This window comes from Carica papaya, chromosome 6, assembly GCF_054855325.1.
Source record: "Carica papaya isolate Zhongbai chromosome 6, ASM5485532v1, whole genome shotgun sequence".
NCBI lineage: Eukaryota > Viridiplantae > Streptophyta > Magnoliopsida > Brassicales > Caricaceae > Carica > Carica papaya.
In genome coordinates, this window is record NC_142314.1 from 2,704,219 (window position 1) to 2,721,843 (window position 17,625).

At 34.5% G+C, this 17,625-nt stretch overlaps 1 protein-coding gene across 2 annotated transcripts; it reads left to right on the top strand.

Moving 5' to 3' along the window:
• Positions 1-1,386: 1,386 nt before the first annotated feature.
• On the top strand, positions 1,387-6,357 carry XK-1 (xylulose kinase-1). 2 transcript variants are annotated; one of them, XM_022033627.1, is made up of 9 exons: positions 1,387-1,531; positions 1,672-1,919; positions 2,867-3,006; positions 3,106-3,358; positions 3,463-3,595; positions 4,250-4,338; positions 4,735-5,012; positions 5,817-5,886; positions 6,011-6,357. In XM_022033627.1, the coding sequence occupies exons 1-9, from the start codon at positions 1,459-1,461 to the stop codon at positions 6,224-6,226; spliced, it is 1,500 nt and encodes a 499-aa protein (XP_021889319.1). In that variant the 5' UTR covers positions 1,387-1,458; the 3' UTR covers positions 6,227-6,357. The 2 variants fall into 2 exon arrangements, with proteins under 2 accessions (XP_021889319.1, XP_088079344.1); XM_088223218.1 differs by lacking the exon at positions 1,387-1,531 and having other exon boundaries at positions 1,778-1,919; positions 2,863-3,006.
• The last annotated feature ends 11,268 nt before the right edge of the window (positions 6,358-17,625 follow it).

Sequence of the window (17,625 nt, forward strand, 5' to 3'; positions counted from 1 at the left end):
AAATATAAAATTACCCATTTATCATATTTTTAACTCTAAGGTTAATATTAGAAATAAATTCAGAATTTATATAAAGTTTATTTTACAAAGTCAATATATGTTTTCATAACAAAAAATGTAAATTTATTAGGATATTATAGAAATTGGAATTTATTTACAACCCACGTAAAAACTCAATATTACCTGTATGAAAAAATAGGAAGCCAACCCAATGATGCAGATTAAGTACCTTAAAAATTTACAAAAAGGTAACAAGTAATTTTGGGTCAAATCAAAGCAACAGTAATTTTCTCTCTCTGTATATACATATATATATATATATATATATTCTAAAAGATTGTTTTGTTTTAACTAACCAACAACTATGAGTTGAAATACCCAACCAGCTGATTTTGATTAAAAAAAAAAAAAAAAACTATTCCACCCACAATCAATAATTATAACCTAAGTACAAGGTTAAAGCTTCGTAATTATTTAATTTTTTAATATATAAAATTAATACATATTAAGATGAATCAAAAAAATAAAAACATTTGATAATAAAAATAAAAAGGCATATAAGTACTTACCCATAAAGAAAAGGTTAAAAAGTAATAACTAATTTTTAATTCGCACGTGCAACTTTTCATATATATATATATATGTGTGTGTGTAAATATTAAGGGGTGGTCCTCATAGTGAGTTGCAAGAGGGAATTTGGCAGAACATAATGAGGTGAGTTGTGTGACTGAGAGGTGAAGCTAAATAGCTGTCGTTTCACAACGCTTTACATCTACTTTTTCGAGTTTGGCCCAAGTGGGTCACGTGCGTGTGGGGCCGCACCATGACTTCTCTTTTCAGTTTCATAGGCCCAGTTCTCCACTGAGCGAACTCGCTCCAATGGTCCAGACTCAGTATATATATATGGATTTTATGGCCTAAATAGATTCCTTTGGTATGGTCGTCATTAGAAATTTAAGAAGAGTAAAAAAAACAGAAAATTATTTTCCCATCAGCCAAACACACTCTTGAATATGAAGTCTATAGGAGAAAAAAAGAGAGAAAAAAACTAGTGCATAGTTGGTCTGCTTTATTATACTCTGCTCGAGTCCCTTATAATCCGATTCGACCGGATTCATTTGCCAAAATACTATTTAATATATTAAATATTGATCGTATACGAGTAAACATTATTTGATTTAGAGACAAAATTTAGATCGTAACATTTGATTTATTAAAAATTTTTTGATAGTTCAATAGTATAGATTTGGTCCATTTTGGACCAATGCTCACTCCTAAAGTATGATCTATGTTGTTTGGCCCAATTGACAAACGGGCAGATGGGCAGATTTTAGACGACGTCAGATATTTTTCGCCGTTATTTTACAAAACGACGTCGTTCGTTACCGGGATATATTTTATGTATCCATCTTTGAAAACGGTTGCTCATTTCCCTTTGTCCGTTGTTTCCCAAGGATCATGCTGGTGTCACTCCTCTCCTCCTCTTCTTCTTCTTCTTCTCTCATTCTCTGCGCATCACCTCCAAAACTTGGTAACTTCTGGCACAAACCAGTTTCTTGCGTGGATTTCAAAAAAATTCTCATGACTTTCCCTGTGTTTGCACTCTCTGCAAATTTACTTAAAGCTGTTATGTGCATTTTAACAATGGCGGCAATTCTTGTCTTGCTTCAGGATATTTCAATACAAGGAATCCAGCGTTATCCAGAACCGGGCCGTGTTATGCAACTGTAGACAAAACGCCGAGAAGAGTGACTTTCATGAGCAACAGCAATAATGGCAGCAGAAACGCGGTTGTTCCGCTCGGGGAAAAAAGGCTTTATCTAGGGATGGATTTTGGTACATCTGGAGCTAGGTTCGCTATCATTGACAAGGAGGGTGCAGTTCATGCTGAGGGGAAAAGAGAATATCCGTGTATTATGGTAAACTTGTCCTGTCTTATTTATCGCTCGAGTTCTTTACATATGCATATCTTTACATATTTTTGGTGCTTATTCCCTTTGCATGCAATTGATTGGTGGTAGCTTTAGAGGGAATTGGGATTTTAAATATATACAATTCAGCTCTTTAAATTCTTTATTTATATAAATCGCGCTGAGTTTGGCAGTATTAGCAATTGAATTTGGTTGTGGTATGTGGTGGATTGGTGAAATGGGTGTAGCATAGATGATGGTTCAATTAGTTATGAGTATTTAGGAGTTTGTTGTTAATTCAATTAGTTGGCATAAATCAGATGATGATTTTAGACCTTTCACGTACAAGGACACCTGGATTAGGACTAGGTCCTGTGTGGTTTTACCAGTGCCTGATTACCATTCTCTTTAGTTGATAATTTTTAGCAATTTAGAAATTAAACTCTATGGAAGTAACAGTAAAAGTCACCAACTAATATAATGGAATTGAAAAATTAGCATCTAAGCTATTAGCTTGTAGTTTTCTGCTACTAATTAAAAGTACTGAGTTTATTGTTTACTGGGAGTTAACCTCTCTGCATAGTGGACAATATTGAGTAGAGAAATATTGTTAATACTAGTTAAAATAGTAAAAGTTTCATGTAGGGGAAGATGTGATTTAATTTCTCACAAACATCTATCCCTCTGCATGCAAAACACACTATTTATGGGGTACATGCATGATTGGAAATGTTTTCAAGGAAGCCATTTATGGAGTTTCATGTTTACTGTTAAACTGAGCGCACTCAAAAATTTCAATCTGATGTTTATAGTTTCTCTTACTTCTTACATTCTTGCTTATTCATGTTTCCCAAATTTTAAATGGCTGATAAGAGTTACATAATGCTTACTTGTACCATTCCAGCAAGTTCCATGATATTGTTAAATTGAAAATCTTGTTTTTATTGTCTAGAAAGGGGGAAGAAAAAGTGTATTGGGCAGGGTCATGGAAAATGACACTTTTTGCGTTGCTACAAGACATTCCAATTAAACTTCGCCCATTTATTGCTTCCATTTCTATTGATGGAACTTCTGCAACTACTCTCATTGTAGACAGGTGGATACACTTGAGACTCACTGCTTATACCTTTATTTATTGTGTTCCTTTCCCTGTCAAGCCCACTTTGGAAATAATAATCTGAATTTGGTGCTGCAGAAATACGGGAGAACCTTTATCAAGGCCTTTCCTCTACAATGAGAGCTGTCCTGATGCTTTACCAGAGGTGAAGTCCATAGCTCCGGCGAACCATACTGTCTGTTCTGGTTCCTCTACCCTTTGCAAGCTTGTTTCATGGTGGAGCATTGACAACGCAAACAAAGAATCTGCAGTCTTATTGCATCAGGCAGATTGGTTGTTGTGGTTTCTTCATGGAAAGCTTGGAATTTCAGATTACAATAATGCATTGAAGGTATATGTAGGTAACATATCTATTAGGATTTTTATATTCCTACTATTGCTCATCACCTATTTCTCAGATGGAAAACTTATTCAAGGACTCTTTTCAACATATAGGTTGGTTATGATCCTGAATCTGATGCATATCCATCTTGGCTACTTTCTCAGCCTTATTCTCGACTATTACCTTCTGTTAAGGCACCTGGAACTTCAATTGGCTTTTTAAAGGAGGATCTTAGAAAGCAATATGGTATTTCTTCGTTTTGTCGAGGCTATTTTATGGCATCAAAATGTGGTTTGGTGTAACCAGAGCAATTTACTTAAATTATTGAAATTCTACTTTGGCAGCGGGAACTTAGGTAGCATTTTCAATCAGAAGATTTCATGCGATATCATTTTTGAATGTTTCTTATGTCTATGTTTCTTTATATCAACATTTTCTTCTCAGATCAGAAATTGTCTTTTATGATTCCTCATTGTCTAGTTTGTCCGAGTAAGTCTTAGCTTGACTTTAATAAATATTCTCACTATTTTCTTTTTTATATTGGCAATGTCAGAAACTCTCCTCCATTTTAGACACCAAAAAAGAAAACAGGAAAGTTACCTTCATTTTTATCCCATAATTAATGTGGAATGCAGTGTTTTGGTTCACAAAAGACTCTTGCTATTAGGAAAAACATGATAATTGCCAAGATGGTGAAAAGTGGGAAATAACTAGAGTCGAAGAATGTATTTACATTTTTTTGAATTTTATATCTGTTCCCTTGAAGAAATCAGTTAGAAAATTCTGGAAACTTCTGATATTGATTCCACATGCCATGCTGTTGGAGCCTTGGCCTCTCTTGAAGAGCAGCCTAGTAAGTGTTTAAGCTGCAATTAACTGCTTAAAGGTGGATGCTTGCAGGATTTCCTGATGATTGTACTATTTGTACTGGAACCACAGATAGTATTGCTGCCTTTCTTGCAGCCCGTGCAATGGAACCTGGAAAGGCGGTAATAATTATGCAGGATTCTCCTTTGATTGTCAGGAAAAAGTTTATGCATGAATACCTTTTCCTATAATGCATATGGTCTTTCATTGGTTTGCAATAGATAGATGCAGCATGCATCAGGAGACTCTTTGGACTTTGGTATCATGTATTTGTATCTGTTAATGTATCCTGCCAGGTGAATATTATTGATAACTTAATCCAAGATCACCCACCATCCTCTCTATGGACATTGCGCTTTTGCCCAATAAAATATGGACCTTAACATACTGCGTTGGCATTGCCTTTCTTGCAGCTCGGGTGCAGACTATATTTTTCACCTTGGGGTTGTGTCTCAACTATTAGTTCCAATAGCACTCCCGTTGATCATAAGAATAACGTTGTTGATGTTTTTGTCTAGGTAACTTCTTTGGGTTCAACGCTTGCTATTAAACTACTGAGCTCCACTAGGGTTGATGATGCAAGATTTGGAGTTTATAGTCACCGTCTTGATGATATGTGGCTCGTTGGGGGTGCTTCAAATACTGGCGGAGCTGTTCTTAGACAATATTTCACAGACAAGCAATTGGAGGAATTGAGTGAACAGATTAACCCCATGGAAGCCTCTCCTCTGGATTACTACCCTCTGCAGGCAGTTGGTGAGAGATTTCCTGTTGCAGATCCAAAAATGGCTCCTAGGTTGTTATTCTTCCCCTTTCTCGAATGAAATAGGATAGAGCTATGTCATACATCCAAATAAGCTATCAATATAATATTCTGCGCTCTTTTAGTCCACATGAAGTTAACAGCGCCCAAGCATTTATCATATCTAGTTTAGACTATAAAATATTGTAATCCTATTTAATCTCTAATACAGACATCTCATCAGTTCTGATACTATGAGAAAAGAGATGTATATGTGATGGCGGTAGAAGTATACTATTTGTTTTATAATTGATGTGGGAGTATATCGGTAGGTTAACTGCTCAAGTTTACCATGTTAATCTCTCATAAGCTAGTTTAATTTTTGGGATAGCTTTGATAGGTTGAGTCCTATTTTGTTTTTGACTCCTGTATATCAGTTGCTTTAAGGTTGCTAGTAATGTGACAAATGCTATTCCCCTCATTCCTGCACTTGTTTGGCACCTAGAAACCTGGTCCAATAATAATAGGCACACATGAGAGACCTGACAGTATGAAATCGAATGTGGTATCAAAGTCGGAGATTTAACAATCAACTTTCCGTAACTTATCTTAACTTTCAGCACAAAAAATGGAAAACCCATGATTAATCTGTGCATTTTGGTCAACAAACTTATCCGTGAGGGAACATATTGGTGAATAAATAGTGTATTGACTTATTCCATATCACTTTATTTTTTTTGGATAATTGAATACAATCAATTATTTAACAATTAACAGTGTTATGTTTATAACATTTCTCAGTAAGCGTGAACGGAAAAAAATTTCTGGTTTGAAAGACTTATTTTGATTGTTGAACAGGTTACATCCACGTCCAGAAAGTGATGCAGAGTATTTGCATGGCATATTAGAATCAATTGCACGGATTGAGGTATGAAAACTTCAACCTTGATCTGGACTTTAATTACTTGAAATCAGTGAGCAAATAGGTTAGGTTGTTTATAATCACAGAGCCAATATCTACTGACACGGAAGCGATTTTGTACCGTACTCAGGCCAAAGGTTATAGCTTGTTAAGGGATCTGGGAGCAACTCAAGTTGATGAGGTGTTTACTGCTGGAGGAGGTGCCAAAAATGATAAATGGATGAAGATTAGAGAAAGGTTACTTGGCTTGCCAGTGACTCGGGCAATTCACACAGAGGCTGCCTATGGAGCTGCTTTATTGGCCTTGAAGGGTGCACTAGAGAACAGCCGGGCTGGTGCTTGGTAGATTGAATTTACATGAGATGGTATCTGATTCTTAACAGAAAAATTATAAATAGGCTTATTTTCTATTCTGTCAATGTATAAGCAACACTGCTCCAATCTGGTCAATCTAAATTCTCTCACATTTCAAGGGCATTAGATTTTTTATAAGATTATAAATAAGAAAGAAAGATCTTGTATAAAATAATTATGAATAGCATAAGAAATATATACTGTCTTACTTTTTCTTTAAAAAAAGTCATAATTATTTTAATTAAAAAAATTATTTATTATTAAATATTTTTTTCATCTAAAAATATAATAAATTATTAAATTTAATTTACTAATTATAATTTTATTAACACATTCATTAAGAATTATCCGTAAGAGATTATAAGATTATAAGTAATGTCTTCTCATTTATAACTTGGTAAAATTACCTTTTGAATAATTTAATTAATTTAATATTTTACTATTTTGATCTTTAACTTTTATTATTTTATATAATATTATTAATTTTATCCAAAAATATCTACAAATTAGATCTGAAAAAATATATGTGAAAGTTAATAGATTGGGATTAAACGAGTATATAATAATAATCTAAAAATTAAAATTTATGTATAGTAATAAAATATTAAACTGAAAACATGAATAAAACTGTCAAATGGTTGGACAAAATTAACCGTGCTTTTTGCCGCAAAAAAATGCAAGTGAAGCCACAGAGCATTAGGCCGCCAACGGTTATTAATTACGTGGAAATTTTTGTGTATAGTATTTAAATATTTGATAAATAATTGTATAAAATAATTATTTAGCAAATAAATAAAAAATTTGGTTATTTTTTAACTATTTAAAAATAAAATAAAATTGTTAAAATTTAATTTATTTCATCGGCTTTGGAATTTATAAATGACGTAAGCATGGGTCTATGCTCTAGTTGTAATTGAATTAACAACAAATTATACAAATTAATTTATTTATCGGTTAGTCCGAGCCAATTAGATTGTGAAATGCTTGCTTGTTGATCTTTAGTTTTTTTTTTTTAATTACAAAAATAGATGAAAATTTATATATATCATAAAAAAACTAAAAAATTAACATTCGTTTTAATAAAATTACAAAAAATTTCATGGAATATTAAAATTAAATGAAAAATATGGAAGTAAATTAACTCATAATCTTTAAGGAAAACTAAATTAACTTGGGGAAAATTATTGTTTTTAACTTTTTTAAGTCATTAATAATTAGATTAATATTATATCATTATATTACTTTTAATTAATTAATGTAATTAAATAAAATAATATCTTTAAACTCAAAAGATGGTAAATGCCTCTTACGCCCCGGCTCTCCTTTAAAGGGATCACAGTTGTCAAACACCAAATATGCAACAGAAATACAATAAATAAAATATTAACGTAATATCTGAATTCGAAATTTGGATCAAAATAATTTTTTTCATTTATAAAAAATATATAAATAATTAAAAAATTTATTTTAGTTTAAATTTTATTAATTTTTTGAGAAAAAATGAATTAAAAACGAAATTGAAAGTAATTTTAAAAAAATGGGTGAAATTGAGAATAAATGGGTGTTTTTGAAAGAAAATTTAAAAATAAGGGGTAAAATTACTAAAAAATAGTTTGGTCACATAGGATGACCTAGTTAGCAACCATGGTGAACCAGAGCATGCTGTGTGGTAAACATGCTGACATTGGCACCATGTAGGCGATCCGCGTGCCTGGCGATCCGATGGTCCATATTACATCTCGCGCACATGGATCACCCATGTGCATTTCCTTTTCAGACGCGATCGGACAGATGAAGTTGATCGCGATGGACGATCCAGATTCGTCCACGCAATCAATCTAAATGGAAAATCAGCGAACAGTCTTCCTCGCTCCATGTCGACTCAAACGAACAACCTGCATCGAATGGAGATGAGTATTTAAACTCCTATTCGCAGGGAATCAAAATCCTAACCAACAGAGGGGCGACAGGAGAATAAGAAAAAGGGCGACCGGGGAAAAAACCAGATACTAAAGAAGGAGGCCGACCACCATCGTTGTTGCCGCACCGGAGCCACTGCTAATGCCAAAACAGGTTAGTCGAAGAGGAACCCCAGCCATGAAAGAGGACCGGCAGAGCCACTGCACCCGAAGACTACCCCACCAGTAAAGTTCGATTTTTTTACCTTTTTTGGCCAACCGAAGCTCCCTAATGTATTTTTTCACAGGGTTACGTATAAAACCAGCCAAAACCAGCCAGACCGAGAAAAAATCGCCATTATAGGCATCGAAGTCGGCGCAGGAGCACGATAGCGTCTTCGTGCCGGAACTCTAAAATTTGCCGGAAAAGTTTTAAAATACTTATTCTAGCCTTTCGGGGTATTTTTGGATACTTGACGGGTGTTTTAAATTCTACAAAAAAAATTCAAGAAACCCAAGGACCGCTAGGAAGTACAGTATTTCGACTACTGATCTGGTGTAAGAATCTCTCACTTTATTCTCTGTTACGTAAATTGAAGCTTAATAATCGATAATATTATATTTTGTAAAAATTAGAGAACTCTATAAATAATTACAGATCACTAATGAAGTCAGAACCGATTAGTTCATATTTACCCTAGTTTACTGGTTATTTTATATGTACTGCTTAAAATGTTTATTATTATATTATATGAATTAAATTAATAGACTTAATTGCTTTCTCGATTATTTGGTTTTTCTCACTGCATTAGTAAATGTTTCAGTTATGTTTCCTGATGTATGTATCGCTTATTTGCATGATCTACTACTGATATGTAAATATAAATTATTGGTATGTAAGTAGTAATCAGTTTATACTTTGAATTTATGTAACAAAGACTTACTGGGAACCCTGAGAAAAGGTGGACGGACCTGGTACATAGAGAACACTATTGTGGACATTATCTCAGTCAGACGGGGTTGAAAAATCTCATACCGGAAGGGTTTGAAAAATTTGGTTCACCCTCATACCGAACAGGGTATCGAGACGATAGTGTGTCTAGCGCCAATTAACGAATGAAGTATGAGAACGACCAGGTTAATTGATAAATTTAGATATTGAGTTCACGAGTAGGAGAATATCTCTATAGACTCTTAGGGGTTCCAGTAAGCAGTTAAAAAGAAAAATTGCAGTTCTTTCTCACTTGTAAATAAAATCATAATGTTATCTGAATAATTATCTTTATAGGTTGATTTTGAAAAAGTTGTAACAATAAGTATGAAATAAATAGTTTTCTTTATGTTAAATGAATCTATTTAAATTAAGAGCTTCATTAGTTGTTTTATAATTTTTTACTAATCTTCGATTTCTATATCAGTGATAAGTGTGATATTCTTATTGGGTTAGTGTAGATTATCCTCCTATTAACTATTTCATATCAAAAAGACCAAGATCCATATCCTGATCAACATGAGAGTTATGAGTAGATTTTCTCCCATACTCCATCGAGTGTTAGTAGAGATTAACCCCCTATGACATTTATTTATTATTTTCAGTTATTTATTTTGTTTCTTTTTACAAACTGTTGTAAAAAGGACATTCCTGTAACCCTATTGGGCATCCATAATTACTGTGTAAGAAATATAAGCTCTAATTATTATTTTTTCTGTATTTAAATTATGAATTCGTTTCCTTTAAATTATGGGCCTTTATAATTTACAAATTCAAAATATATATCACATATCCCTTGACCACATTGTAATATTATTTTCAATATATGAAGTTTGTATGATAGAGTCAAAACAAATTATATGCTCGTTCGGTTACAAAATATAATTTTTGTCGTGAGTGCTCATACAATTCCTTCTTGATTCGGTTCAGGGGTGGGATCCTCTTGATCCACAATCAGATATTTTTGATATAGAAAAGATAATCATTTAATGGGATGGACAATTTCAATATACTTTAGTAAATATAAGAAATAGACTACACCTTATACATGTGACATACAGTCAAACAATTAATTAAAGATGTAAAACTTTTCTTTCTATTTTTATTTGAAAACTATGAAATACAAAGGTATTCAATTTCTTATCTAATTGCTCGCCATAACTTCCGTCTATCTCTCAAAGTCCACTTACGGTTAGGTACTATACATCCGAATTCTCTTAAATTCATTTTTCATCAAAATCCCTCTAAATTAATTTTATCCAACAGTTTTCCCTCGAGTCATCTTTTATCTATTAGAAGAACCACTAGAAGTTCTTACAAGTTTCAAGCTAAATTGAAACATCCGTAAGGAGGTATCACTGATTCTCAATTTGCTTCCCAACGCAATTACCATATTTAAGTTTTTAAAATTTTAGAGTTATTTTTTGGATTGAATGAATGTATATGTTATCCAATAATACCATTATAGAATCATGATTTCCACTATCACAAGAGGATGCACACACAGATAAGGCATACACATTAGTCACAGCAGTTCGTCGTCAGGTGATCCAGAACAAAACACATATTCCAACCATATATGAAAGGATTCCAATACCTAAGGATATGGTTTATCACACCGCTGAATTTCTGCCATATCAATATTAAACGAGTTATCTTTAAATTTCACTTCTTTCAATCTTTGTATTATTTTTTTTCTTTTTATTCTAATTAAGATTGATATTTTATTTTATAATTGGAATTTCACTTATCACTCTTCTCTTCTCTTTTCTAACTAAATTTTTCCTAATTTAATTTTAGTATTTTATTTCATTAATTAAATTTTTATTTGTTAATTTTAATTTTGCTTGTGAAATTCTTGGTGATAATGTATCCATTTCTTTTATAATATTTACCATTATTATTTATTATTTATATTATTTGTTATTTATATCATTTAAATTATTATATATATTATTTTAAAAATTTTATTCATTTCTAAAGTATTTTGTTATTTTATTATTACTATTATTTGTATATTATTTTTTTCCTACTCTGCAAAATTTCCTTAATTTTCACTACCAAAATTTCCAAACTTTGATTTTCAACTTCATTCTTTCCTCAGTTAATCTAGAATTTCTCTCACAACACTAACAAATTAATGAATCATGCATACTGATAAGACCAGATTGTTGCAGATCAAGGAAATATCAATTCTACACATGCACACTAGTAGAACCGTTCATGCAACTACGACTTCCACTTCCAGTTGCTCTTTGCAAAACCAGCTCCCACTTCAAACTGCTCTTCCATTTCTAGTAGTTGCTAATTGAATTTTATCTTGATAATGTGCATAAAATCTAAAATTTACTTTTATCTTGTTTGTAGCAGAATGAAATTAGTTTATCATTTTCTGTATTTAAAGCATTTGTAGTATATGAACGAGAAAAAACAATTTAAAATTCAAAACTTGAGTCTTTTTCTCACCTTAAATAGAAAAATTATCGTTACTTCTACTAACTTTGACTGTGATCTATCAATTAGTATCAGAGCAAGATGACGTCGAATAAGGAACACATTGAAAATCTTGAGCATGGTTTGAGTGGGTTGCAGGACTTGGCCAGTAGGCTGGAATTAGGAATGGCAGACAAGCTACAGTTCATTGAGGAAAACCTGCAGTGCCTCTCAGACACGGTGATGTCCAGCCGCGAAGCTTCTGCCAACAACTCCATGGGGTGGGTTGAACAGGCACGACCCGTCAGGGATGACGAACCCGAATGTGGAGAAACGGGGAGCCATAACTTCTATTTGAAGGTGGCAAAATTAGAATTTTTTACTTTCGCCAGTGACGACCCGATGGAGTGGTTCAATCGGGTGATGCAAATTTTTGAGTTCCAAGACACCATCGACAACAACAAAGTCACATTGACCACTTTTCATCTTGAAGGATAAGCAAATTACCAATCAGGAAGAAGGAAGGGAAATTACCAAGACCGGGTTCACAAGTGAGCTGTGGACTCGATTTGGGTTGCCCGGATGTGAAGATTTTGATGAGGCCCTTTTTAGAATCAAACAAGTGGGCTCCCTCAGAAACTACCAAAAGGAATTTAGGAAGTTGGGTAACAGGGTTCAAGGTTGGACCTAAAAAGCCATGGTGGGTACTTTTATGGGCGGGCTTAAGCCCAAAGTTACTGATGATATCAGAATGTTCTAGCCCACATCATTGAAGGAAGTCATAAGTTTGGCCCAATGGAGAAAAGACCAACTGGAATATAAATATCGAACTGATCGGTCCAGATAAAATCCAACCACCAGAACCAGTGAGCCTTTGTTGCTCCTCATTAGCAAAACATTGTTGGTCCTTCCGCTGCCACCAAGCGGGTTCTTGTGGGATGAAATACCGAGATGGTAATCGCATGGATTGTGCTTCAACTGTGACAAGCAATTTCTAGCCAGCCATCAATGTCACTGACCCTAATTGTTGCTTCTGGAAGGTGACGGAGAATAAAAAGATGTCAAGCTCGAGATACCTGGATAAATGGAGAAAGCAAGAAGCAAGGTTACCAGAAGAGTTGCATGATGATTCAACAATATGAACCCTGAGGACAAGGTTCCTAAAAGGGGAAGTAATGATAAGACCAGATTACTACACATTAAGGAAAGATCAATTCTGCATATGCACACCAGCAGAATTGGTCATATGCAACATTGATCAAGCAACAACAAATTCCACTTTTAGTAGTTGCTAGTTATCTTTTATTTTGATCATATGCATAAAATCCAGAATTCACATTTATCTTGTTTGCAGTAGTAGGAAATAGTTTCCCATTTTCTGTATTTAAAACAGCTGTAATCTCTAAGAAAAAAAAATAATTTAAAATCTAAAACTTGGATCTTTTTCTCACATGAAGTAGAAAAATTATTATTACTTCTAATAGTTTTGACTGATACCGATCACATTCTCACACTTAAATCATATGAATGATAATTAAACATAAGTTTTTAGTTAAAATAGATGCTTTAGGGACCTTTCCCAGCGATTTGAACTGTCTGAATTGTAAAGGCTCAAAATTTAAATGAAAATAAAGTCAAAAATTAAATGCGGAAGCGAAATAATTGAGCTAGGGTTTACATTCCTTACACAATACTTTAGAATGCCCAATAGGAATATGAGAATGTCCATTTTAAAAGAACAAATGAAAATTAAAGAAATAAATAAAAGACAAATAACTAAGTAATTCTATGACGACCTTTACTAACTCTTGAAGGGGGTACGGGTAGTAAACTATTCATAACCCCTTGTTGATCGATATATGGATCTTGGTTCTCTTGATCTGAAATAGTTAATGAAAGAGTGAGCTATATTAGCATAGTAAAAATATCACACTAATTACAAATATGGAAAACTGAAGATTGGTAAAAATAAAAAAAACAACCAATGGAGCGTTTAATTTAATGTAAATTTATTTACTATAAAAAAGTCATTTATTCTATATTGTGTAACAAGTCTTTTCCAACAATAACCTATGAAAACTCATATTCATGCACTATTATTTATCACATATAAGATAATAAAGAACGATTATTTTATATTTTTATCTACTTACCGGTACCCTTAGAAATTCATAGGGATGTCCTTCTACTCGTGAACTTAATATGTAAAGACCCCATAAATTCAAAAGAAAATATATATAATAATCTGAGTGCGGAAGTGAAATAAAAGATTAAGGTTAATATCCCTTACACAATAACTTAAAAGTACTAAACAATATCACGTAATAAGTTCTCTAAAAGAAATACGAGAAATGAGAAAAATAAAGGAAACTACAAAGTATCTAGCATCTACTCGCCGTCTTCTTGTGGATCGGGCTCGGGAACCAGGTCCTCCTGATCTGAAATGGTTAAATAAGGAATGAGATACACTAGCCTAGTAAGAACATCACACTATATCACCGTCACAGAAGTAAAGGTTGGTAGAAAACTGAAAAAAAACAATGAAGCACAAATTTTAAACAAATTCATTTATCAATAATCAAACCATTTACCGTCCACTTACCGCAGTTAGATTTATAAAAACAACCTATAGAAATAATAACATTATAAATATTATGAATTCATATATAATCTGTAACATAGCACATATCATACTTTTATATTTAAATCATCAAACAATAATTGCCCATTCTTATCAGCCTACTAGTATCCATGGGGATCCATAAGGGTCCTCGCTACACGTGAACCATTTTCTTTAGCAAACTTAATTCTAGGGCCGTCCCCATACCCCGTCTGGTATGAGCACCAAAACTATAAAGTCTCCATACCCCGTCCGGTATGAGACAACATTCACGGTAGGGTTCCCTATGAACCCGATCCGTCCACCATCTCCCAGGATATCTAGTGAGGCTGTCATCTTATCCATTTATCAAATCACACCTCTTTCCTATTTTTTCTTAGTCTCCATTGCCAACTTAAGCATGAATACATAAACAAGTAACGTGCATCAAACAAAGAAAATATATCTTAGATTCCCAAAATCAAATAGTAGTGAAGTAAGCAGTGATTCATGCATTCATAACCATAGAATAAATAAACCAGATACCATAATACATTTAAACTGTAAAATAAATTAAACAGGAATTGACAGAGAAATACATCCGATTTGGGCTCCGTTAGCAACCGTAATTAATTATGCATATCTATTTAATTTGTACAAAATATATTATTATTATTATTTATTCAAACTTTGGTTCCATGATAGGAGATAGAGTGAGGGGTCCTTACCTGATATGATACTGAAAACTAGATTTTTACTGCACCTACGAGCGGTCCCTAGGTTCCCTAAATTTTTTTTTGAAAACTGAAACGCGCTTACGGTGCTTATACATGTCCCAAATAACCTAAAAATCAGACCTAGGGCCTACTCGGCCAATTTTCGAATTCTGGCATGGTGGCTCCGCCGCTGCAAGCGGCGATCCACCTCAGGCTGGCTGTTTTCGGTAGAATTCAGCCAAACTTGCATCGGTTCCTATGAGAAAACACACTTAGGGCCATCGGTGGGCTGAAAAATACAGAAAATCGAAACTTACTGGCAGTAGGGCTCTCCGGTGCGGCGGCTCCTCCGACTCACATCGCGGTTGGGTGTTTTGCTTCGGTCAACCTGTAGAGGAGGAAACAGTGATCACAAAAGTGAAAAAATCACGTTGAACGGGAATCAGAAAGAGTCTCATTGGAGGTAAAAACTGAGACACCCTATGGTGGCGCCACTGGATTTCGGCGGCGTTTTTCGACCAATTGGCCAGTGCTTTCACTCCGATTTGGCCATAAGTGGGTTTAAAATCGAATTCTGAGCAAATGGTAGAATTTTTACCTCGTTTGGTAGCCAGAAATTGCTCTGGTACGGCGGCGGGTGGCGGTGTCGGCTCCCCGTTGGTTGGGCTGTTTTCTCCGGCGATGGGCTCTGGCGGTTAGGGTTAGGGTTTGGGTGTAGATGAGATTATTTATAACTATATGCTTTTGATATGAGCCGTCCATCGCATTTAATCTGGACCGTCCGATCGCGATTAAATAAAAAATAAATTTGGACATTCATCGCGATTCAATCTGGACCATTCGTGCGTGATTCAATCTGGGCTGTCCGTGCGCGATGCAATCTGGACCGTCCATGCACTTTTTTTATCTCAGTCGTTCGATCGCGCGCACGCAGATCGCCCACGTGGCTCCCTTCCGCGTGGCCTCCCGCATCAGCGTCCCTGCCACCTGGTGCGTCCTGGTTGACCGGGGTTGCTGACCGGGTAGCTGATGTGGCACAATTTTTTTAAATTGCGTTTTGACATCCGGTTTTCGATTTTTCTTTCAAAAATACCTATAGAACTCAAATTTTCACTAATTTTTTTCAAAATTGTTTTCAATTAAATCCCTAAATAATTTTTACCCCTTATTATTATTATTATTTCTATTAAAATAAATTAAACTAAAGTAATTCAATATATTATTACCTAAATAATAGTTATATTCATATAATAATTTCAATAATAAAAAATAAAATAAAAAGAAAGGGTTGGGGTGTTACACAATATCTAATTAAACAATTAATCGGCCGTCTCTATACCTCGTTCGGTAATGGGCACCGACATTCGATCACTTTGATACCCTGTCCGGTATGAAGGTGAACCATATCTTCCAAACCTTACTGGTAAGGGACTTTCCAACCCCGTTCGACTGAGTTAACGTTCACGGTACGATTCTCTATGTACCGGACCCATCCGCTCTTTTTCGGGTACCCAGTAAGTCTTTCTCATACAAATTTTTATTAGCATAATAATCAACCATGCAATAACCATATTTCATTTTATACTCACAGTTCACTTAAACAACAATATAGTTTAACACAACCAACTAACCAATGACTGGAATACCGCCATGCAATGCAGAGAAAATAAATAATAAAATAATCAAAAAGACATCAAAACTATCAATTGAGTTACGCACAGTATAATAATAAAGAAATATAGGTACTACAGAAAAATAAACCGAAAATCGAAATGACTATGAATTAACCGGTTCCGTCTCTACTAGTGATCTATAATTATTTTTAAGGTTTTCTAATTTTTTATAAAAACGCACAATTATTAATTATTAAACCTTAATTTACCGTAACGAAAAAAAAAGATGAGAGATCATTACCCAGATTAGTGTTTCGGGACACTGCATTATCTACTACGCTTTCTACTAGGTACCGAATTTCTTGAATTATCCATGCAGAATCGAAAATACTTGTCACGTCCCTAAAAATACCATTAGAATCTAAAATCAGTGTTTAAAACTTGTTTCGGCCAATTTCGGGTTGTCGGCAAGGTGGTACTATCGTTCTCCAGCACCGATTCTGCGGCCCACAGCGGCAGTTCGCATCGACCTACCCTATTTTGGCTAATTTTGGCCGTTTTTAGGCGGTTTTGGCCGTATTCCTATAGAAAAATATGTCAGGGATCTCGGTTTACCGAAAAACTGTAGAAAATCAAACTCACAAGCGGGGGGGACCTCTGGGTGCGGCAGCTCCACCGGTTCTCCTTCACGGCTGAGATTCTTTCTTCGGTCAACTTGCACAGAAAAAGATGATAAATATAATGGTCGAAAAATCATGCAAAACGGAAATTGAAAAAGGGCTCATCGGAGGAGGTTGCGGGCCACTGCGGGTATTGCCTTCGGTTTCCAGCACCAGTTGGCTGCAAATTGCCTTCCTTGTGCAGTACACCTCCCTCCGACATGTTTTGTCTCTCATTCTCTCTTTTTTCTGCCGCGTAAGGCATTCTCGCCACTTTTTCTCTTTTTTTTTTCCTTCTTCTTATTCTTCCTTTTCTTTTCTTCTTCTTTCTTTTCTTCTTGATGATCAAGTTGGGTCAGAGTGGCTTGGATGAGCATTTAAACACAGCCCTCAATAGATTTGGATCGTGCAATCATCACACGCGTGGCTGCATGCGGTCCATTGGATTGACCTTCATTAATGGTAAAATCATAATTTTGCCA